At 42.4% G+C, this 23,486-nt stretch overlaps 3 protein-coding genes across 5 annotated transcripts; 1 reads left to right on the forward strand and 2 right to left on the reverse strand.

The window, feature by feature from the left end:
• Positions 1-502: 502 nt before the first annotated feature.
• On the reverse strand, positions 503-1,986 carry LOC103707000 (heavy metal-associated isoprenylated plant protein 3). Of its 2 annotated transcripts, none has more exons than XM_008791318.6 (5): positions 1,881-1,986; positions 1,671-1,797; positions 1,357-1,583; positions 1,150-1,237; positions 503-1,003 (listed from the first exon to the last, which is right to left on the reverse strand). In XM_008791318.6, exons 1-5 carry the CDS (start codon positions 1,887-1,889, stop codon positions 636-638), a joined length of 819 nt encoding a protein of 272 aa, XP_008789540.4. In that variant the 5' UTR covers positions 1,890-1,986; the 3' UTR covers positions 503-635. The 2 variants fall into 2 exon arrangements, with proteins under 2 accessions (XP_008789540.4, XP_017698238.4); XM_017842749.5 differs by having other exon boundaries at positions 1,671-1,794; positions 1,881-1,948.
• Positions 1,987-6,357: 4,371 nt separating this feature from the next.
• On the forward strand, positions 6,358-10,608 carry LOC103706999 (uncharacterized). Of its 2 annotated transcripts, XM_039115336.3 has the most exons (5): positions 6,358-6,545; positions 6,702-6,816; positions 6,924-6,986; positions 9,228-9,287; positions 10,283-10,608. In XM_039115336.3, the coding sequence occupies exons 1-4, from the start codon at positions 6,461-6,463 to the stop codon at positions 9,280-9,282; spliced, it is 318 nt and encodes a 105-aa protein (XP_038971264.1). In that variant the 5' UTR covers positions 6,358-6,460; the 3' UTR covers positions 9,283-9,287; positions 10,283-10,608. The 2 variants fall into 2 exon arrangements, with proteins under 2 accessions (XP_038971264.1, XP_008789539.1); XM_008791317.5 differs by lacking the exon at positions 9,228-9,287 and having other exon boundaries at positions 6,361-6,545.
• Positions 10,609-15,956: 5,348 nt separating this feature from the next.
• LOC103706998 (ABC transporter B family member 1-like) lies at positions 15,957-22,030 on the reverse strand. Its single transcript, XM_008791316.6, has 10 exons — positions 21,324-22,030; positions 21,181-21,235; positions 20,917-21,092; positions 20,637-20,837; positions 20,291-20,550; positions 19,887-20,203; positions 19,252-19,475; positions 18,329-18,702; positions 17,541-18,246; positions 15,957-17,436 (listed from the first exon to the last, which is right to left on the reverse strand). Exons 1-10 carry the CDS (start codon positions 21,834-21,836, stop codon positions 16,171-16,173), a joined length of 4,092 nt encoding a protein of 1,363 aa, XP_008789538.5. The 5' UTR covers positions 21,837-22,030; the 3' UTR covers positions 15,957-16,170.
• Between the last annotated feature and the right edge of the window lie 1,456 nt (positions 22,031-23,486).

Below are 23,486 nucleotides of genomic sequence, written 5' to 3' on the forward strand. Positions count from 1 at the left end.
ATGCACAAATAATTAGGCAAATTCTGATCGATTTAATATTCTTGTTCATTTATTATACTTGATCAATAATTTTTGGGCGTAAATATTAATAAAGATGACACTAGCAATCTCTCTAATCACCTCGGATAATATTTTTAAGAATATCATGGATAAGATCTTTCTTTGAGAGCAATAACTATCTATATGGCTACGAACGCAGCTTTTCTATGAATCTAATTATCAAGCATGAATTTTGGTGTACCATCACAGGATATATTATTGTCCCCTATAACCCCGACATCGAGAATCTACCGACCGTTCCCCATCAAACGGTCCGGTATAGCGACGTTCCCGTTTTCCTCGCCTTAAATCCCTCCGTTGCACGTTTTTCGCATTTATTAGTATCCAAACATTCCTCAATCACTCATTGAAGGCGGCATGGGCCCATACTTATCAAAAGATAACCAATTGTAAATAGACACGCGGAAACATCGCAACCGCAGAACCAAGAAAGTATCATATCTACGACCAAAAAGGATTTGCATCAAATTCCTATTTTCTTTAATTATATTATATTCTACGGAGCTTTTCTAACAGAGGAAAATTAAACCGCCTAAATTAAAAAATATAAAACCGTTCCCGGCTCCGTTTGCGGTTCACATAACGGAGCAGCCGTTGGGGTTCTCATCGCTGAATAGCTGGGGCGCGTGCCCCATCTCGATGCCGTAAGGGTACCCCGCCGTATAGTAGTAGTCCATCCGGTTCGCCTCCGCTTTCCCGCCGTCGTCCTTCCCTCCTCCTCCTCCGCCGCCGCCCCCGCCGCTGGCGGTCTCCTTCTCGCCTCCCTTGTCCTTCTTGTCGCCGCCTTTGTCCTTCTTCTTCCCATCGTCGTCCTTTTTCGGCGACGCCACCTCCACCGCCTGCTTCAGCTTCTGTTTGAGCACCTCAGGCAGCGCCTTGGCGTCCATCGTCCCCTTCACGGTCACCAGATCCTTCTGCGCGTCCGCCGTCACCTGCTGCACTCCTGCCCATCCGTCATAAAATACCAAAACTATCAGGGGCATTTCCGGCATAGATCCATCTCTTCTCTCTCTCTTTTTTAAAAAAATATTGCCCTTTTTCCCTCCCAAAAGAAAAGCGAATAGAGATGAAAAATATTAATAAAATTACCCTTAAGTTTGCGAATCTTTTTTGTAATCCGATCGACGCAGCCATCGCAGTGGAGGTGAGTCTTCAGCACCACCGTCGAAACCACAGGCTGTTTGAGAAATGTAAAACGAAACAATTCATCAATTACTTTGTAAAACCAATAAAGAATCGGATCGCTTTTTTGTTTGGGGGAAAAGAAGAAGAAGAAGAAGAAGAAATAAATTGTACCTCCTGGGATTTTTTTTTATCGTCGGATTTTTTGGAGACTTTTTCGGCGGCAGGCTTTTTGGAGATGTCTTTCTCTTTGGCGTCCTTTTTGGGGGGATTGATGGGGGAGACGATGTCGACCTTCTTGTGGGTCTTGGCGGCCACCCGATCGCGGAGCTTCGACGGATCTACCTTCCCCACCACCGTCAGCTTCCCGCCCCCGATGTCCGCCTTCACCCCTTCGACTCCTGTACGATTTTTTGTACGATTCCACCGTGAGACAAATCCAATCAAAGCGCTTCGAGATCGACGCAAGGAACTAAGAGATTAATTACCTTCGAATCCCTTGACAGATTTCTTCACCTTCTCAGCGCATCCCTCGCAATGCATGTCGACCTTCAAGACGACGGCGATCGTGCCGCCGTCTTTCTTCCCCCCTTCTCCCCCTTCCTTCTTCTCCTGCTGCGATCAGAAAAGCCCACGAATTAGAGAAAATCGGTGAAATTTAGTGATCGATAGAGGGAATTCGTGGAAGTGAAGCTCACATTGCCCATGATGGAAGCTCTCTTCTTCTTTCGCCCGCTCTCGCGCTCGCTTCGGTCCCCGGGCTGCACGAAGTGGAGAAGAGGATGGAGAGCGGGGGCGAGGTATAAATAGGAGAAAGACGATGTGATGGATGTAATGTATGATGACGGGAGCCATGGCATCATGATCCCATTTGGCATGGAGATGGGGCCCACGCCTAAGCTCGGGAATCTTCGGATGAGGTGCAGGGCGCGTCGTATGGACGCGGAAGTGGGGGTAGTTGGTTGAGTGCATTTCTGTGTAATGACTGAGACGCCCCTATTAGACGACCTCTATCGGGGGTTGTACTATAGGGGTATTTGAGTAAAATGGAAGGACGGTGTCGGTTGGGTTTTTACGTGGAGCGGTTGTTAAGAACTTTCGGTCCATCTTCATCTTCAGTGTAAGTCGAAGGTTGGGATGGTGGATCCGATGATACCATGCTCATAAGACTTAGAGGCACGGACTATTATACATAAAAAATATTAAATTTTACTTAGATTTAAAAATATTAGGTTCGATTAAAAATAAATAAAATCGAGGCTCGAGGCTGGACCCAGGATCACTCTAGACATGCTCCATGATATTTTCAAGTTTGTCCCTAAACTTTTATCCATGTGTTAGGAGCGCGAGTTTAGGTTAATTTTACATAGATTTGATTCGAAGTCTAATTAAAAATAAATAAAATATAGGCTCAAGGCTCGACTCATGATCAGCTCTAGACATGCTCCATGACGCTTTCAAGTTCGTCCATAAACTCTTATCCATGTGTTAGGAGCTCGAGTTTAGATTTGCACTGGCCAAAATTCTTAGACCATGTTAAATGGACCATTCTTTGATTAAGATTAGAATGGATGGTATTGTGATTAATTTTAAAGAACCATTCCCATGAGAAAAGGAATCGGGGTATAGTTATCGTTTTATGGAAAGAGGTTAATGGACATGGAGATGAGTCGGAGGGTGAGAGCTATTGTTCCTTTTGAAGAAAGAGTATCATTTTGGAATTGTATTTTAGGGAGAGGGCCTATGTGTGTCAAAATCCCTATTATATAAGGTTAGGAAGATGCTAATATAATCAAGATAGAGAAAGAGAGGCATGATTTTAAGTTAGAAACATGAGTTATGGCTCTCAAATATGATGCTTTTCTAATAATAAGGGCTTGATGAGCTACCAATATTGTAGCATGATAAGTATTTTACATACATGAGTGCGAAGTGCATCCATCCCAACTATCCACTTCTCCCAAGGCATGTAATTGTCGTTAGAGTTGGTCGGAAGTTGTGCTTGTCTCACAAGCATTGATGTTTGTCTTCTTTATTGAGAGATGGTCTCCGACATGGCCGTTGATTAAGATCTGGTTTTTGTTTTATGTGAGTTAAAACATGCCAAAAGAATTAATTAAATCGAAATAGCAGCACATCCTCTAGACTAATCGAGATTATTCTAGAATTATTTAATAACAATCACATGATCATGAGCATGAAGCACTTCTATCGAAGAGTTTATGCTTTGTTTTTTCTTTCTATATTTTGTCTACGAGCTGGCGTGTTGTTGCAAAGTACCGTACTTTGTCGATACTCTTGTGCATGTTCGTTATCGTAGGGTTCAAAACATAATACTTTCCCACTGAATGATTAGTGCAACGTGTTTTGGTTTTAAAAGAGAACGATCAGGCTCACTTCTTTTGATATTATTGTACAAATAAGTGTAGAATAGTATGATACCTGAAGCAGATCTACTGTACCGGCCCATAATCTCAAATAAATACTAAAAAGATAGAAAAAAAATCCTAAAATTTGAGCCACAAAAAAGACACTCTCATGCATCATCGAAAAGGCCACCTTTCACTCTCTCCCCCCTCTCTTTTCCCATGCCATCCAAGGATTTTTCATCTCCCTTTCTCGAGGACTCTTCACATAACTTTCTCTCCCTTTTTATAAAACCACAGCCTACCACAAGACAAAAGTATCACTGGCCCGCTCCAGTTAGAAAACAAACTCGGATATATTAAGCTTAAAATTTAACCTAATTAAAATGAGCTAGCACTAAAATGTAAACTATTTCAATTAGTATTGAAATAAAAAATAAAAATAAACCAAACATAAAATTTTAGCATTGGTGAAACAAGCAACAGACTTTCAAAAAAAAAAAATAATACAAAGTCCATGCAGCGATAGATTTATCGATATCATAAAATATCATCGTAGCCATTGCCAATATTATAATAGTAACAATAATTTATCGGACCAATTAAATAATAATTTTTTTAATATATATTTTGAAACCGGCAATATTCTCTAGTACTTCTTCTCAGCGTTAATTTTATGATTATCGTGCCAAGATTTCATAAACCATCCATAAGGATACATACGACGCTATGGGAGTTCCATGCTTCGACCAGAGCTCTGCTATCATTGAAGCCATGGGCTCCACCGTAGTCCATAAAAGCTGTCTCACGAGGAGAGGAAAGGAGACTTTGTTAAGTCGCGAACTCCACGCGGCAGTCATGTTCCTCAGGAGTCAGGAAGTTAGGGGGTCGTCTAAGAAAGTCACTTGACGTTCATATTACAATCCTTTTTATCTCAAAAAGTCCCCCACCCTTTTCTCCTATCTCCATCCCTCTGCTTTGGTAGTTTACATATGGAAGGCTCTTTAATTAATTATGATCGGAGTATCGAAAATGAGAGACAAAGGAGACGATCCTAACATTGCTCTTATGATTATAGTCATTTTTATAGAAATCATCTTATTATTTATTTTTAAAAATTTATTTTATATATCTAAAATAAAGGTTTGATTTGTACAAAATTTTTTATTCACTATGTGAATATCGATGGTAATGACGAAGTTTCCGCTTGGCTATTATTAAAATTTATTGCTTAATGTGTAGCATAAATTTGGTTACTATAATATTTCGAAAATATTGAAAGAAAGGAGAAAAAAACACACCTTGCACATCGTATGGGGCATATATCAATGACAATAATATTAATGATCGAAAGTTTTGCACCGAAGCATAGCTTATGCAGAATTCTTCATTTGCTATACAGACGTTGGTACCGATAATGAAAGTTTCTGCTCAATTTTTTTTTTTTTTTTGCTTCATATGCAACAGAAGCTTAACTATTGAAGTATTGTAATTCATTACATTCCTATATCTTATCACAAAAATACTTGGAAAAAGAGAAAAAATCATTTCCATGCACGGATACGACTATAGTCGCTTCTATAAAAGATCATATGGCTATTTATTTATGTAAATTAGCTTAGTAAAATTATTGCTGTCATATCCGAACTAAGGTAGAAGCGCAACTCAGACAACCCTGAGGTCGGCTGAAGACGAGTTCAGCAGGCTGGTTGAGACGTTGGGTGTTGGATTCCTTTGTTGGATAGCCTGCAAGAAGTTTACTTATCGGAAGATTTTCGATATGGAACTCACCGATGCCAAGTTAGAATAACGAGACAATAGTATGGAAGGGAGAGATTTTAGCAGAGTAAGAGCTCTACAAAAAGTGTAGCATATTGCATGTACATTGCCTCTTTGAGGTCCTCCGGGTTGCTCATCTTATATAGAGAAACTAATTTGTCGTTACCTAGGCTGATGTGGCGTGCAATGATAGTCAGACAATGGCCAGTGGTACGACCATGACGTGGATGCCTGCCCACGTGGGCGACAGAGTGAGTGGTGGGGTGCAGGATGTGATGCCACCGCGACTGCAAACTGCAGGGCTGTTGGTTGTTGGGACTGTTAGCTCTTGTCGACATGTGCCGATTATTCTCCACAACTGGCAATTCCTCCGTCGGAGCCAAAATCGTTTGCTTCAGTTTACGTATGAGGACAGGGAGGTCGGTCAATCTCGAGATCAGGGTATCCAGTATTTCTCCCATCAGGAATGAAATCTAGATTCTCTACAATTTGAAATGTTCTAAAATTACTCGCCATCCATGCATCATTGAATGGATCGTCATTGACCGAGGTTCGTCTATATCCATATTTGCGGAAGATCCTACTTAAATCATGAGGCATTTTGCAAGTCATGATCAACTCGTGATTTCGATTCCAATCTCTCAAGTTCAATCCCAATTTGCAGAGGATCTGGATTTACTATAATGACCTTCTAATTGTTCATGCAGCCAAGAGACACCGTCGACCCAATCAGTTCAATCCCAGCCATCAACGCACTGCTTTCTTCAATGCTTTTTTGTCCCGCGTGGAGGATCCGAACCTCAAGTTCGTCTTTTGGGCCTCCCCGGGCTTCCAGTAGGCCCGTCAAATTTAATTGGGCTTTGAAAAATGATTCGGTCCAAATCAGGCTTTTGAGGATAATAATAATAATAAAACATTCCCAGGCCATTCCTAAGAACCCAAGCACGGACGGATCAGATCGCCTTCCAGCGCGCAAGGCGGACGGCAGATCTGGATCCCGCATAAGTATTTGCTACGCGGACAAGCCGAATCTGAAGCCTTGCTCATAAGTCATAATATCACGAGGCTAGGGTTCCAACGCTGCGAGCAAGAACCTCTCGTTGCCGCCGGCCGCTAGCTCGAAGAGAAGAGAGATGGGAGGGAAGTGTCCGCATAGAAGGGTGAAGAAGCGGAGATTCTCGCATAAGACGGATCGCCGCTCCAAATTCCTCCTCAAAGATATCCTCCTCATCTCTTCCTGTTCTCCTTATTTTCTTCCATCCCATCTCTCTCTGTTCTTTTTTTTGGGGCTAGAAATTATTTTGTTGCGTTTTAATTTGATTCTTCGATTCTATCTTCATTCGATTTCTTTAACCTAAAAAGATTGATGATCACGTGATGATATGGTGTACGGCGAGCTTTTGAAGCTAGCGGAGGGGGCAGAGGCGAAGCCCCAGCCGCTGGATGAAGACCTCCCCGGGATGGGCCAATTCTATTGCCTCCACTGCGAGTATTTATCACTCTCAATCTCTCCCCATATATAACAACCCCACAACGCCTCCTTTTTTTTGTTTTCGTGATGAGATCCTTACAAAGTTTTAATTTTTATCGTTTTAGTCGATATTTTGCTAATAAGGATGTGAGAGATGAGCATTTCCGGTCAAAGCGCCACAAGAAACGGTAATTTATTCGGTCCCGTTCCTTTTTCTCTAACGTTTTTGCTCTCGGCGTTGATATCACTTATAAATGAGTTTATATTGGTTGCATTGCAGTGGGTGATCGGTTCTGTCTGTATTTTTAAACTCATCAAGATGCTTCCAATCTTTTCTTGCTATTTAAATTATAAATAGATTCGCTCGGGCATGATTTTTTCCATCTTTTCGATGGTGAGCTTTGAATTATTTAAAATTGTTATTGCTAGGAACCTTGCTGAAACATGTGTTAGCTTCCTATGCTTATTAGATTTTGATGGAATCTGGTCAATAATGCCGATGATCCTACTGTACCAAGAACCTAGCCTCTTCTAATTTATCTGCCACCTAGCTTCTTTCTTCTTGGCTGCTAGTTATAATTGCTCACTATAATGGCTCGCTTCACTATATGAATTCCTTTTCCAGCTTAAGTTTGTACTTGGGTGTACTTCCCTTATATAGGAGTTTCATGCACAAGATCATGATCGACGAGTAAACTCCTTCCACGGATGGTATAATTGACATCAAAAGGACTCAATGATTTGGAGGAGTGTCACAAATTATTGGGTTGGAAATTTGCTTCCTTGCTACCTAGAGGTTATGGCCGACTTTGTCGGTAGCAGCAATCACTAGCTCTTTGAGGACCAGGTATCGCATGGTGACTTAGTTAATGTTGAATCCATGAGTTTTAGGAATGTCGGCAGCACTGCAGTGGGTCAGTGAGACCGCAGAAATTGTTAGGTGCTGTATCTTGGGAGCAATGCAAACTTAGGGATGTAGAGTAACCTTTTTACAATGTGATGGCATGGATGGTGGAATGAGATAGTCTAACATGGAATATTTTGGTGACAAGAGAGGAAAAAGTTCGTGACACCGGGAGATATAAGCGTTGCATGTAGATGGCCTAAATGGTTAGATATGCTTGTTTTGGTTAAGCAACTTATCAAGATTCTCCTTGGTGAATGTGTTTTCAGAAATCCATCAATCTTTATTCACCCATGCTATATGTATCTTTATTAGGATTATGCAGCATACTATCTATGAATATGGAAATAAAAAAGTCAAGCTCCTGGCACTGCAGTTAGATTATTAGGTTTCCAAACTTGTCATTTGTATCATAATTTAATGCCAACATAACTTGATAGGTGAACATTTCTGCAATATGTTGAGTAGAACACACACACCACACACATGCAAAAGAGAAAAGGCTCCCTCTTGTTCTGCAAACCGCAAACAAAAACTGTTTCTTGTTTAAGCATAGAATGATAATTCATAACATGCTCAGCTAATTTTTTAAAGAAAATTTAATCTTCTATAATGTGTTTGTAGGAGAGTAACTTTCCAAAAGAAACAAGTTGACATGTATATGTTACAAGCATGTAGGTGTTGTAATCCATCACTGTGATGTCTCAGCTAGTCAGAATTTGCTTTAAAAATCTTCCTTCATCAATTTTTCCTATTTAAGTGTTACCTCGGATGGAATGATTTTTTATTCTCTTTTTCAAAGTTTCGGGTAACTTGTTTCATGTAAGGCTTCTCATTGTTTGTCGTACACGACCATACCATCTAAAGTGGAAATATTGGTTTGGTCCTGTAGAAAATTTTGTTTTCTTGGTAGATGCTGGAGTATTTATATTCAACTCCTTTCACTTTGAGTAGGAGTGCTTACGTTACAATTGATTTTTGGGAAGCTTCTAGATAGGTTATTTAAGTCTCAAAATTTCTTTAATGATTTGATTTGGTGTTTAAGAAGGTTGAGGTGTAAGAGAGAATTCTAGACTCAAAATGAGGTGAGGTGTTAGCTTTGTGTTTTTTCTTGAATGAATAGAAATCTAAGAAAGTCATGTCAAAGGAGTAGGCTGGAGGATCGAAGTTGTTTTGCTTGATTACAGACTTTAGGACAAATTCACAAAGTTCACACATGCACAGAGATGGAGATTGAGATTAAGATAGAGAGATCACAATGCAATGTTAGATGTGCTTTTGATGGTTATTATATGATAACATATCATACTATATGCAGGTTTAGAATTCTGAGTTTGCACACAACAATGTTATTAGAGAAGGAAAATGATTTTTTCTTCTTTTCTTACGTATAATGAAAGCATAACATGCATGCCTCCCATATGAAGGTAATTTGTGTTGCAAGGTGTGCGTTTCTCATGAACGTCATTCCGATACATATGCCTCATCCTCTACAGCCTCACTTGTGAGCCTTGATGTCTTTCAGGAGAGCTTCTTCTAGAGGCGTGAGGGAACAGATACCTGAAATGGATCTTTTTTAGCAAAGGTATGATAGTCACATATTACTTAGCAGTGAGAAGCCTGAGTTATCATAGTCTTTATAAACTCCAGTAACCTAGGTTGCCACCTTATCTTTGAATAGCAAGGAAAGGTCCTCTGTAAATAAAGGAAGACACTTTTGAGTATGTCTAGCACAACCATGGGAGTTAAATCTAAGATTTATCACTTCGTATTTCATTCTTACTCTATCACCTTGTATTGGCTCATTGCTGTTGTCTTATTTATTGTAAATCAGGTTGGTGGGATATGGTAGCAACATTTATAACTCAAGAATGTAGGTGGTTAATTTTTTTTGGTATCTCTATGGTTAGCTCGTGCATCAATTTTTTAATAGAGATGAATTATGTAATTGTTGTTAGTTGCTCTATCCATTTAAGGTGCCGTCCCAGACCATCTTCTCCTAAATGCCGAACTACGGGCTGCCCCAGACCATCTTCTCTTAAATACCGAATGGGTCAGGTGTTGAACCAATGAGCCAGGGTTTGATCAACTTAGGTATCAAATGGGAGGGTAGGACTCTTAACCCGAACCAGACCCTTTTAACAAAACGGGTAAAACAGGTCGACCTGTTTAGCACCGGAATATGCTTAGTACAAACTCGAACATGTTTATGGTGGGCCGGTAGCATGTCTGCTGGCTGGTCAGGTCATGGATTGCTACCCCTGGATGTATGATGGATGGACTTTTCTCGTTTCTCATTTTCTGAAATCTATCAGAACTTTGGTTGTCATAATATTTATGTTTTCCTTTCATCTTGGTTTCCTGTGTTTGCTTTAATTGTTTGTTGCTCTGATTGACTGCATGCATGGGCAGAAAGGTGTGTTGTATTAATTAACAGAATTTTGTTGTTAAAATGCATGTTAGTTTCATGAAAGTTCTCTTCGCATTCAATTACGAGTCTTTCATGTTTCTAGCAACCTGAAAATTTCAGCATGGTTGGGCTTTCAAAACTACATTACAATCCGACTCATGTTGTTGCAGGGTGAAGCAAATGATGGGACCTGCTCCACACACTCAGCTAGATGCTGAGCTCGCTGCCGGAATGGGAATGCCTGATAATGGTCCGAAGCTCATGTCACCATGAGCCCTTCAGTTTTGTAGGCGTTTCTGCCATAAAAGCATGTAAAGTCTGGAGCCTGATAACAATTTTCAGTATAGGTAGCATAAGTGGAAGGCTTTCTGATTGACAAAGAGGATGCCGGCAGAATCTTTTTACCGTTGTGTTACACCACTTAGTCAAAAGGAGCCGTCATTTATAATTAAAGTCATTTATAATTAAATGGTATAAATTATGTCCCATTTTTCCCTGTGCTTTGTTAGTGAATTTTCTTTTCCCCTGTTTTTGAAGTAGTCATAATTTTAGGTGAAATGCAACAGTGTGCTCGGTATTCTTGACTTCTAGCCATTTACTTTTCTCCTTGCACAAAATCAAACAGGTTTTAGCCTGACAGGTCTGGAACCATGCCATGTGGTCCATGCATGGTTGGGAATGAAACAAAAGACCATGATTATGATCTTGTTTGGGGCGATCATCTGATGTGTCTAACTATTTTCAGATCATATCTTCTTTAGAAAAAAAAAAGATTCAATCTCATATTATTTGGTTCTGCTTGTGGGATGCTATAGCCCTTTTATATTGTTCAAAAGTTGAATCAGAAATTCAGCATTTAAGGACCATTTGACTTTTTGGGGGAAAAAATTCTAATAGGAGTAGACAGGTTATGATTATGATGGTTTCTCTTCTATATACGATTAGCCACTTAGCCAGAAAAGTTTCTTCCATCATGCCATGATCCCTTCTCACATTTTTTTTAAAATCAGAGCTCTGCCAAATTTTGTGACTAGTTGCGTGCCATCGTTTGGCACGGCTCGCAAAGCATGTCTTTTTTGACAGTCAAATCACCCAACCAAGTATACTTGTAAGTCTTTCATCATCTTCTTATTGGAACCTTGTTCATCAGAATAAACTTGTTTTATTTAGAAATTTTTTTTAGCTTTTCGTAGTTCGGCTATTTTGAATAAAAATAATGTTCTCTTTGGATATTTCTATAGAATTAGGATTTTGGAAAAATTTTGTAGGAATCAAATCTATTTGATATTCCAAATTCAGCCTAGATTCGAGCCTTTGGGATGCGCATGCACATCAGAAAAAAAAAGTTATATTCTATAGAATTTGGATTGAGTAGAGTTTGGCTGATATAGAGTCATTCTTAAACCCATGGTCCAATCTATGAATCCTGCAAAATTTTTAACTTAATTTTATAGGAACAACCAAATAGATCCTAAATATTTAGAATTTTTACAGCTCTAAAGGTATATTTAAACCATTGTTGATGATTTCATTGTTTGGGAGATTCCATCTCCAATTAACATGACGACAAATTATGGATCTGATCTATATGTGGTAGACTTCAACAATGCTGGAAGAGAGTCTCTTCTAAATATCCGGGAACTATTTGGCTGGGTCGATATTTCTTGCTTGAGCAAAGCAAAACTTTTTCGAGTACTGACAACTGGAAAGCTTTTGCATGAAGCTCTGTGAACCATCTTCGCTCTCTCGTGGTGCAGAAAAATATCCTTCCTTCGTAATTCTTCAAAAGAAATCATCTCTTTCGTGCTCCTGCTTTATCATCTGAACTCAAAGCTTTCATTGGCATTTGATATCTTCCGAGGGATATTATGATCTTTGCATTTTTTGTCACGCATCATTCGAAAGAATTTTTTTAGAAAAGCATTAAGGCCGTTTCTTCTACTTTGCGTTTCATTTTTTTTTTTTTTTTGAATTGTTCTGAGTGTACTCATGTCCGTCTAGTGTGAATCGCTGGTGTATAAAAAGAAAAAATATTATGGTCTTCAGCTTCCTCTGAGATTATGTCCTTCTCTTCCTTATCAAGAACGTCTGTATAGAATCTTGATGTTGGTGACACAAAGGGTTGAAAGAAAGCTCAAGAGAGAGAGCCAGATAAGAAGTCTTTTTTGTTTTTTCCCTTTAACTCAAGGCTTAAACGCTCACCCATCCATTCAAGTTAGAGAAGACGAAGGTAAATGCTCCATGCCAAGGTGGGCTGTAATTCATGCATCGAAGTAGAATAAAATGAAATGTATATACAGTAATAAAAAAAATCCAACAAACATCATGTGTGTATTTAAAATTTACAGGCCTTCAAGACTGATATTTTCAAGTCAAATTAACTGAGCTCTAAAGTCAGATCATTCATTGGGAATGATGCAAAGGTCAGTCCAGTCCAACCAACTACATAATGTATCAGAACGGCCATATGTCAACTTGTCAAGTCGTTCAACAGGGCTGTCTTCATTCTTTTATATATAATGTAGCATAAAACAAATCCAATAACCATTAGGAAAAAAAAATATTTCTAACGCCTTGATGACTATGAGTCCGTTCAAACTTAGCGTGCTATTTCATAAGGTTTCTTCCAAGTTGATGCAGGAAGAAGACAATCCCACCCATCCTTTTAAAGAACAGACAAACTTCAGACCCATTTGGCAATCAAAGCACCACTAACTTGTTTTAAAATCCTGACTCTTTGACCCATCAGACTATATCCTTCTCAACTTGGTACTCTCAACCCAAAGCCAACCGAAAACCACGCAGCTACGCCTTTATTCTATTTAGAAATCTGAGTGAAAAAGTTAACTTCAATGAATGCGGCCTAGAGGGCAGTGGTAGAAAAAATGCGGACTTTGTTGTTAAGGGCCCGAACTCTAAAATGGTCGATACTGGGACTGTCAGATATTTGACATCTCGTTCAATCTATTTATTAGATTAATTAAAATTTTAATTTTAAATTTGATTTATTTATTAAATATATAATTCGATTTAATTTGTAAAAATTATTTATTAAATCGATCACATTAGATTAACTAGTTTTAAACAGATTAAATAGATTAAGCGGATGTGGTTAAACATATGAGACAAAAATTAAGCACTCTATTATTACACGGGCTAAAAACGAGTTAAAGGGATCAAAAATTTAAATTTGAACCTAACTCATTTAATAAATAGATACAAACAAATTAATTTGTTTATAACCGGATCATTTGTGTCAATCCAAACCTTTTTAAAATGGATTGTTTGTGAAATGTGAAATGGATTGATGGGTTAAGTCAAAAATTGCTGCTCGCTCTTAAAATAAATGCAGCATAATAGAGCTGGATGTTTAGTCCCCCCGTCTTCCACCTGAAGGCATTCCTGACCACATAGCTTCCCGGAATCACGGATGAGAGAAGCCTTCCTCTTCTACTTCTATCACCGACTTAACACCCATAATTAATGTACCCAACTAATCCAACACAAATGGAAGGTAATTACTACTTTTCAAACAGTGAACCAACTCAAATCCCCACTAGGATTTATATAATCCCCACTTGAAATCTCATGCGGACTCTTGAAATCTAATTGCAGAATTAGATGATCGTGTATGTTGAAGATTATTATGCCCTGTTGGAGAGATAAGTAGGGACATTTTTAGGACGGGTGACACGATTGCACTCCCAAAGTATCTTCACTTGTTATATCTTGGCAAGTTTCTATTTATTTTATGTCTCTCTTTCCGTCTCTAATGGAAACTAGTAGCTTTTGTGCTGGCTGGCCAAGGTTCAAAGCAATGGAATTAAACATATTTAAATAGACCTTAATATTTGTTTTATGATTATATCATCCGGCATCATGTAAGTTTGTTTTCAAACGAGGACATAATCTGTGCATTTTCTACTCTTCACCAATTTTCTTTTGAAGAAAAGAACCTAGGAATCTTTCAAAGCTTTGGTCAGGGGCTATCTGATGAACCCTTAACCCAAGCCACTTGCTAATTCATGGATAAAAAATGAGGCTTTTTTATTCTTTACATAGGTTTCCTAGCTAGCAAGAGAGGCCTGTTCACAAAAATGTTACTTCTCATCAAAGCAGCATCACATCTTAGTCCTAACTAGATTCTAGATTTAGTACTATCTTTCAAACAATGGATGGCAGTGACTATCAAATTACGGAGGAAGAGCTCGACCGCTAGTGCTAACCGCTCCCCTTTATTTTTATTAATAAGATATGGTGGTTGAGAACGTATCAATGTTCATGGATGATAAATTATAATATAATTGCCAAAATTTGAGGAATTGGTCAGTTGTTGATCTAGTAGGCTAAGTCAAAGCTTCGTAGGGCCACTGTATGTTTCACCGATCCAGTAGAAATACAGATATATGGTAAAATAATCCAAATGCAACAAGGGGCACATGTACTTGCATGAAAAAAGCGAACGAAGGGCTACTAAGATGGTAGCACAGTTGGAACGGAGCTTTACTTTCACCGGCGTGGCCCAGGTTTGAAAAGCACGGACGTCGATTAAATATTGGGAACCGTATGCCCCCCTAAACATGCTCGATGGGAACGCTATCTGTTCCGATTGGCACTGAGATGGTGCTGGGGTGACGTACTCACATGTGGGGTGACCTACGGGTTGGAGAGGTTATGAGCAAAATTTCTACCTGCGTCGAACATTTTTGGTGGAAGGGGCTCAGTGAGGGCTGCTACGCGGATGAGGTTTCCTCTCCTCCTTCTTTATTTGACAAAAAAAAAAAAGAAGGAGGAGAGGTGAAAAGTAGGTTAGTATATTTAAGTTATCATTGGTGATTAATATCGAGGAAGATCTAGGAGAAACAATATCTTGCATGCAGGATTTCAAATTAAGAATAAAAGGAAAAATGTTGTGCCAACATACTACCCTACATATTCTTGGTAGGTAGGGTTCTGTTTATCGATACCAACATAATAATTTAATTTTAGCATTTGAGCAGCAATGCTTTGTAAATTTCGAGCAAGACCTACTGGTATCAATAGAAAAGAGAGAGCAATGCTTCTGTTTGATTATTGGATGTTTCTGACCTCGTTGGAGAACTCTACTGGTACCATTAGCAAGGAGAGAGAGCCCTTTCATTGAACTGGTGGTGAATGGCTAGCACCTGTCGCGTCTGCATTGTATCAACCAGAATGAAAGCTGAAGTACCAGCAAAATCTAGATTGCATTGGCAATAATGCAATTGATTTCCTGTTTTAGCGGCTCTAAATGTTCGACGTCATGGATGAAATGAAGTTCCCTTCTCAAGCAAATTATTGTGCCCTCAACATCCACAGAAATGGGTCATGAGACGCGAGTACATGAATGATGGACCTGTGAGACGTGAAGCTCGTAATTTGCAAGTGATGTTAGATTGCTGTTAAAATGCATAATTGCAAAAGCAATACTAGAAATTGGACCATCACATTAGCATTTCTGTTTATAAGGAGGTCCACTATCTAGGTTCCAAACTCTTTAAATTATTACAAATGGTATTAAAGAGGACTCGAGCCATAATCTTTGTGGACTAGAAGACACTGCAACACAGATTCATTGGAACTGACCACGGACCGATCGTGATTTTTGTGATTAGATTTGAATAGATTTAAACTCTTAGCCTAATGAAAACGTTAGAATTTTCATGAAAACATCGGTTATTTGCTAAGTAAATTTCGTGTACTTATACAAGATCAAGAATGCAAATAATACATTCCGACTAGCCATTTTGGATGAGATCTTGGTTTATTACATATTATTTAAGATTATTGCGCCAAAAGCATTCCAACAGTCGTAATGCAATAGAATGGGTTATAAGGCTAAATATTCTTAGCTTTTGCAAATACGGCTAATAGTGGACTAAGCACGCATTCCGTAATAATTTAATTACACGAGGAATTTAATTCTGCGCGAACGAAACATGAAAAAATAAACAAAAAATTAAAAACACAAAGGAGGCAAAAAGGCAGCGGTAAGCGTGGCACTTGGATCTTGGCTCACCTCCCCCATCCGGTCCGAAGTTCATATCCCGGCAGGGTTGGATGGGCCCGGCGCGCCGGCCTCCGGCAAGCGCGTGAGCCGCTGGAGCTGAAGCATCCTGGCGTAGCAGCCCTCCGGGTGGTGGTTGAGCAGGTGGGAATGGGACCCCTGCTCCACCACCTTCCCCTCGTCGATCACGGCGATTACGTGCGCATTCCTCACCGTCGCCAGGCGGTGCGCCACAACGATGGTCGTCCGCCCCGCCGCCGCCCCCGCCCTGTCCAGCGCCTCCTGCACGCTTCTCTCCGCTTCTGCGTCCAGCGCGCTCGTCGCCTCGTCCAGCAGCAGCACCTGCGCCTTCTTTAACAGAGCTCGGGCGATCGCTATCCTCTGCCGCTGGCCGCCGGAGAGCTGCATGCCCCGCTCCCCGACCCATGTCCGGTACCCGTCCGGCAACGCCGCTATGAATTTGTGCGCATTCGCCTGCGTCGCTACCTCCACCACCTCTGCTTCCGTCGCCGCCTCCCGTCCGTACGCGATGTTCTCGAAAATCGTGGCTGCAAACAAGCATGGTTCCTGCGGCACCACCGCCATCGCCCGCCTCAGGGACTTGAGATTATATTTCCGGATGTCCTTCGCATCTATCAACACCCGCCCCGAATTCGGCTCGTACAAGCGCAGAATTAACGAGATGACCGAGCTTTTGCCGCAGCCACTGGGCCCGACGAGGGCGAGCGTCTTGCCGGCGCGGGCGCGGAGGGTCAGGTCACGAAAAACCGGCACGTCTGGACGGGTTGGGTAGGCGAAGTCGACGTGCTTGAGCTCGACGTCGCCGCGTAGGCGGTCGAAGACCGGGGCGGCGTCCAGATCGTCGGGCTCCACCTCCGTCTTGCGGTCGAGCACTTCGAAGACAGAGCGCATGGCGCGGCCGCCTTTGATGAAGTCGGGGGCGAGGGTGAGGGTCTCGGCAGCGCCATTGGCGGAGACCATGAGGACCATGAAGACGCGGATGGTCTTGGAGAAGTTGGAGATGCCGTGCTTCACGAGCCAGGCGGCATACCATAGGCCGAGGGCGTAGGAGGCGTAGAGGAGGAACTGGGCTACGCCAAAGCCGCTTCCGGCGATCTGGCCCTTCCAGAAGCAGCGGCGGAGGGGGCTCTGGAGGTTGGCGGCGAAAAGCCGGGCGATCTTGGCCTCCGAGTTGAACGCCGCCACGGTCCGGACATTGGCCACGGCCTCGCCGGCGATCTGCGTGGCCTTGGCATGCGCCTTCTCCAGGTCCCCGGAGAAGCCCTTCAAGAACATTTTCTGCGACCACAAGATGTTCGATTAAGTTTCAAAAAAAAAAAGAGAGCGAGGCCAATTCGCAAACACTTTTAGCCATCTGCATGTTGACGACTTGAATGGAGTACCTGCAAAACGGTGGCGGCAACGACGACAGGGAACACCGCAACGAGGACGAGGGCAAGGCGCCACTGGAGGACAAACCCAGCAGTGCAGGCGACAAGCATGAGCGCCGAATTCTGCACGATGACCGATATCCGGTCTCCGATTGCAGACCTAACATTGTGAGCATCCAAGGAGAGCCTTGCAGCAATCCTGGCGCTTGCATTCTCTTCCTGGTCGAACCATGCAATCTCATTTCGAAGTACCGCAAAGAGCATCTTCTCTCGGACTCGCTTAGTTAAATTCTCCCCAACAACATCCCAGAAGAGATGCTGCAGGGTGTTGAAGAGCAGCGCGGCAGAGGAAACCCCGATCAGGAGGTAGCAGTACTTGGCAATCTCCCGTCTCATGTAGCGGTGGTCCTGGGCATAGTAGATACTGAGGACGGCACTGAGGACGTAGGCGAAGAGGGCACTGATGGAACCGCACACCATCGACCCGATGGAGCCAATGAGGGCGTAGGTCCATTCAGGTGAGTTCATCTTCGCGAGGCGCCAGAAGGAGCTGGCCTGGTCACGGAATGCGAGCTTCTCCATCCTGTGGTTGGGGTCGATTGAGAAGCTGAAGTCGGATGTTGAGAAGTCGGAGAGACGGCGGGAGTATGGTGATCGGCCGTATGATGAGTTCCTTGTGATAATTGGGGAGCTCACCGAGTTCCGAGCACTGGAAGGCCTGACATTGAATCAAACAGCGGAGTCACTAGACTCGGTAAAGCTAAGCTGTGCAGCAGGATAACATGGGAGTTTCCGATTACCTCGCGCTACTCTTCCTGGCGTTGGCGATTGCGGCCTCGTGGGCCTGCTCCTGCATGCGAATCAGCTTTGCGTAGAGTCCATTGTCACCTTTGGCCATAAGCTCATCATGAGTGCCAATCTCGGAGACACTCCCCTGCTGGAGGACCGCGACCACGTCGGCCTTGCGGATTGTTGACAGGCGGTGGGCAATGACGAGTGTGGTGCGGCCAATCATGAACCGGTCGAGCGCCTCCTGGACAAGCTTCTCCGACTCCGAGTCAAGGGCACTCGTAGCCTCGTCCAAGAGGAGGATCGCCGGATTCTTCAGCATGGCTCTCGCAATAGCGATCCTCTGCTTCTGGCCGCCGGAGAGCTGCAGCCCCCTCTCCCCTACCTGTGCCACACATCAAGACGGGTTCAAACATGCGGATGACTCACGCCTGAACTGATGGCTAAGGAGTTGACTGGAAACCATCATGGCGAATACTGCCCCCCACCCACAAAAAAAAAAAAAAAAAAAAGAGAGGAAAGACAACGACTGCTGCTATCCCTATGATTCCAATTGAAAGCCGGTGTAATTAGTTAAATCATGGGACTAATCAAGGACAAAATGAGGCTTTAATTCCAACAAATATTTCTTGTGAGGGCAGGCGGAGCGATTTTCAAACCACCCACCCGGAGGCTCTTACTGTCAGCTTGGATTTAGAAAAGGACCTCAGAAAGGAATCTTTCCATGTTACTTCATTTTGGACCGTGGAGGGGCCAGTTTTGTCTGTGATTGGGACGCTGGAGGGTCACGGTGTATGACCTCCTCCACATAGAAGGACAGAGCTGAAGTCATATTGCATGGAGAGGGGCTAACAACAGTCAGACGCGAAGAGAACAAACATGAAATGTCGACAGGTTTTTCCGTATGTTAGATAAAAGGTGGATGGATGCAGACCTGGGAATCATAGCCATCTGGTAGCTTGATGATGAAGGAATGGGCATTGGCAACCCTAGCAGCCTCTTCTATCTCCACTTGGCTAGCATCTTCCCGGCCCAAAAGAAGATTCTCTTTGATGCTGGTTGCAAAGAGAGTGGGCTCCTGGCTCACCAGCCCTATCTGTTGTCTTAGCCACCTTAGCTTCAGGGTCTTTATGTCATGCCCATCAAGCAACACTTGTCCTTCAGAAGAAAAGCAGGGAGAATTAATAGGATGTATCAGCATAATCTCTATAGTATCTAGAACCGCAGGAAAAGAACAAAAGCTTATATCAAAATCCCAGCGACAACAGCACTTTACATGATCAAGATTTATGAAAAAGGGAAGAAAAAAAAAAATCAGACATTGTGACTGGTTTTTGTCTCTGTTGATCTGTGCACATACATCATAAATAGATAGACCCGGGAGCCTTATCATTAATTACTCTTCGTTCTGTTGTGTTAGAAGTTAATAATTGGAGCCTTATTAGTCACTAGTTAAAGATGGATCCGTTTAGAAAAGAAAAGGGAGGAAATTAAAGCTATCACCAGATGTCTGTCTCGGTTGAGAACATCGGGCGCAAATGGAAGTAAGGATGTTGCTATCGTGGCTACCTGAAGCGGGATCGTAGAATCTCTCGATGAGGGAGACCACAGTGCTCTTACCAGAGCCACTGCTCCCCACCAATGCAAGGGTCTTCCCCGCCGCAACACTCAGCGAGAAATCGCGGAGTATCAGGACCTCCGGCCTCGAAGGGTAAGCAAACTCGACATTCTTGAACTCCACATGCCCCGTGACGGCATTCAGCTCTGTCCCCGCCTCGCTGTTCCGTTCGATGCTTGGCTTGTGATCGATGGTCCGGTGTATCTTCGCCGCTGCCACTCTAGCCTTGGCGAATGCCGTCATGCTCGGAGCCGACTGCCCGAGAGCCCTGCCGACCAATCCAATAATCCAAATTGAGCGCAATACCAACTCGACGAAATCAAGCAAATAACTTGGGAGCAGGCTATATCCTTACAATCCTCCTATCATGACGGAGAACATGGTGGCGATGGCAAGTCCGCCATTGGTGTGCTGGTGGCGGACGAGGTATCCGCCGTACCACAGGAGGAGAGCATAGCAGCAGAAGACGGTGAAGTAGGTGGCTCCCAGTCCCATACCCTTTGCGAGGCCAATCCGGTAGCCGATCCTTTGAGCCAGCTTCAGAGCCGAGGAGTAGGCCTGGAGAACCCTAGACTCGCCCACGAAGGATTGCACCGTCCTGATTTGAGCCAATGCCTGGAGCCAATAAACTAATAAACTAAGCAACCCACATGGTGCCAAAAGGAGTGGAAGGACTTTAAGCAAATGGATTGAAATCTCGCCTGCTCGGCTATGCTGCTGGCCTGGGACAGGGCATTTTGGCTCTTGGAGGAGAGCTTGGCCAGTGTGGCGGTGTGAATGCCTCCGATGACCGCGATGAGGGGGGCGACGGCGAGCGTGACGAGGGCCAGCTGCCACACGGCGGTGAAACCCACCACGAAGCCGGAGACGAAGGTGGCCATGTAATGGATAAAATTCCCCAGCTGCTCGAACACCATAGCCAGCATTAGAAACCCCAAACCATCGGAGAGATCGGGTAATGTAATGGAAAAGGAGCCCCACCTTCTCGCTGATGGCGTCCTGAACGATGACCGCGTCGGCGTTGATGGCGTAGACGACGTCGGAGGTGCGGACCTCGGTGTCGAAGTAGCGGACGTCCTGGTTCAGCGCCGCCTCCAGATACTCGATCCTCATTTTGGTCGTCTGCCGCTCCCCGGTCCACATCCAGCAAGATATCTCTGTTGCATTCCGATAACCAGCTCTCAAATTCTAACGATATTCGCGAAATCAAAAAAACAAAAAAGAGAGAAATCGGGAAGAACTCACCAGCCCAAGAAGACGCCCAAATCGCCGCCCCGACGACCAAGAAGTAGAAAGCATACTGCAAAATTCCCAATAACAAAAATCATTCCTGCTCAAATAACCCAAATTCTCTTCTATTGGAATAAATTGGTGAAGGGGTCGAGCACCTTGACGACTTGGCGGACCATGGCGTCGGGGTCGTCGGCGTTGGAGCCGAAGGAGTCGACAAGATCCGCAAAGAAGCGAAGAAAGACAGGAAGAGCGCAACCATGGACGATAGCTCCAGCAGTCCCGATAGCCATCAAAATGTAATCAAGACCATCGGCAAAGCGGAGGAGCTCCCCGAAGCCCACCGACGGTGCCGGCGGAGAGGGCTTCTCGACCTCCCCACCACCGGCCGCCGTCTCCGGCGACTCCCCTTCCTGCTTGCCGTTAGATACCTCCATTTCTAAACTATGAGTAACGACAGAATTACTAGTAGGAGGAGGAACAAAGGATGAATCTTTATGTTCGGCTCCGCCGCCGGTAGGAAGACCTCCTCCTCCTTTGTCGACGAATTCGATGGCCGGCGAGTCTTCTTTAGGAGAGTGTGGGTGGGAAGCTTGCATCTCCGGGTGATTCCATTCCTCCACGCGCCCCCTATTTATTATCTCAGAAGACTCCTCTGAAGCCTGAGACATATCGCACAGCAAGCACCATGAGAGCTCGCTCCCTCCCCTCTCTCCCTCTCTTCACTTTCTCTCTCTCTTTCTTGCTCCTTTTCTTGCCCTTTTTAACCCCTTGCATATGATCGCCATTTTTTCCATATTTGATTTAAATTTTATTTTTAATATTTTAACTGAAGGGAGAGAGACTGGGAAAGGAAGGGCGAGGCGTTCGATTTTTTTTTTTTTTTTTTTAACAGAGCTCTCGTTGAAGGCCGGAACGGGAGAAAACTGGCAGCTGGCTGTCCCGACAGCAAGGCGTGTGAAAACTGAAAGGTCAGAACTCAGAAGGGGTGTTTTTTGACCAAACTTACAGGTTTTGGATGAGCCCAAAAAATTGACTGCGTACTAAGATCTAGATCCGACAATTATTATCTAATTTACTATTTAATGTAGTTTTAAATTTTCAAATTATTTTAGTTTTAAATAATATTATTGTTACTATACTATTCCACAAAGAATATGACAATAACATGTTTGGCATTCAATCATACTTGGCTAATATCTTCCTAGAGTAATTTAGTCCAATTCATAAAAAAAAAAAGTTATTTTGTAATGCTAAGTCACTTTCCAACCAAGCAACATTCAAACAAAACCTCTGGAATTATAGATTTGAACAAAATAAAATTAGGCTTATTCCGTTTAGTCCTAGGACTAACAGGAGTAAAGAAGGTTAGAAATAAATTATTCTACTTGTGCTATTTTGCTTCCAAACATAGTCTTATACTTTATAACTTGTTCAAAATAAAGGCATTATAACTGCTAAAAAATATAACAGTCATTATTTTTTCTTATTTTCATTTTTTTTATTATAGTGAACCATTATAACATAAACAGTTATCATTATTTTCACTTGTAGTTTTTAATAAAATATTTTTTTCTGAAGTTCAAATTTTCCTTCAAATTTGCTCCAAAAATGATTTTTTGGTCCAAATATATATTAATTTATATAATAAAAAATTAAAAGAAAGATAATGCTATTGTATTTTCGTTATTAGCCATTATTTTTTATTACAACCATCTTTATTTCACAAAGGTTGCTTTTTGAGACAAGTAACGGTCCTTATAACTGGTGTAATGGTCAATAACAATTTTGACATGAGGGCAGCATAATAGACTAATCCATTATTTAAAATCTTAGCTCGATACGGATGCATTACAATTTATGTATTGAGGTATGCTGAAATGTTTTTCACTTTTCATGTTCAAAGAAACAAAGAGGAAGTCCAAGAAAATTGAAAAATTCACCAACTCTCTTTAACCTCGATTTTTCAGGGATAGAAGAATAAATCTCACTTGTATGAACAAAGTACTTGATTAATGCAATCTCTAACTCCCCTTTTCCTCACTAATCTAAACCTCAAGGACAGACTTGGTGTGAAATATCTAAGAATTTACTCTAGTTCTTTTAAATTTTAATTACGATTCTTATATTTTGGAAAGATAATTTTGGACTTCAACATGTCACAACAGGTCACAATCTTCAATCAACGTTTGCACGTGCCTTGCACCTGTCATATTCGTGAAGTAACCATGTTCCGTGGAAATATTAAAGGTGAAGACGGAAGCAAGCGTGTGAAATCGAGAGGCCCCTCCACCCCATCAAAGTCCACAGCCTTGCTTCTC

The sequence above is a fragment of the Phoenix dactylifera genome, chromosome 10 (genome assembly GCF_051530095.1).
Source record: "Phoenix dactylifera cultivar Ajwa chromosome 10, Ajwa_hap1_PhDact_Kaust_v1.1, whole genome shotgun sequence".
NCBI lineage: Eukaryota > Viridiplantae > Streptophyta > Magnoliopsida > Arecales > Arecaceae > Phoenix > Phoenix dactylifera.

Bases quoted from the DNA above. Each gene is read 5' to 3' on its own strand.
- LOC103707000 (XM_008791318.6), bottom strand. The intron at 1,238-1,356 runs GTACAATTTATT...TTTCTCAAACAG, and splicing joins ATAAAAAAAAATCCCAGGAG to CCTGTGGTTTCGACGGTGGT. The intron at 1,004-1,149 runs GTAATTTTATTA...ACGGATGGGCAG, and splicing joins AAAGATTCGCAAACTTAAGG to GAGTGCAGCAGGTGACGGCG.
- LOC103706999 (XM_008791317.5), top strand. From the start codon at position 6,461: ATGGGAGGGAAGTGTCCGCATAGAAGGGTGAAGAAGCGGAGATTCTCG. The intron at 6,817-6,923 runs GTATTTATCACT...TTATCGTTTTAG, and splicing joins TTCTATTGCCTCCACTGCGA to TCGATATTTTGCTAATAAGG. The intron at 6,987-10,282 runs GTAATTTATTCG...ATGTTGTTGCAG, and splicing joins TCAAAGCGCCACAAGAAACG to GGTGAAGCAAATGATGGGAC.
- LOC103706998 (XM_008791316.6), bottom strand. From the start codon at position 21,836: ATGTCTCAGGCTTCAGAGGAGTCTTCTGAGATAATAAATAGGGGGCGC. The intron at 20,204-20,290 runs GTAAGGATATAG...ATTGGTCGGCAG, and splicing joins TCCGTCATGATAGGAGGATT to GGCTCTCGGGCAGTCGGCTC. The intron at 17,437-17,540 runs GTACTCCATTCA...TTGTGGTCGCAG, and splicing joins TTGCCGCCACCGTTTTGCAG to AAAATGTTCTTGAAGGGCTT.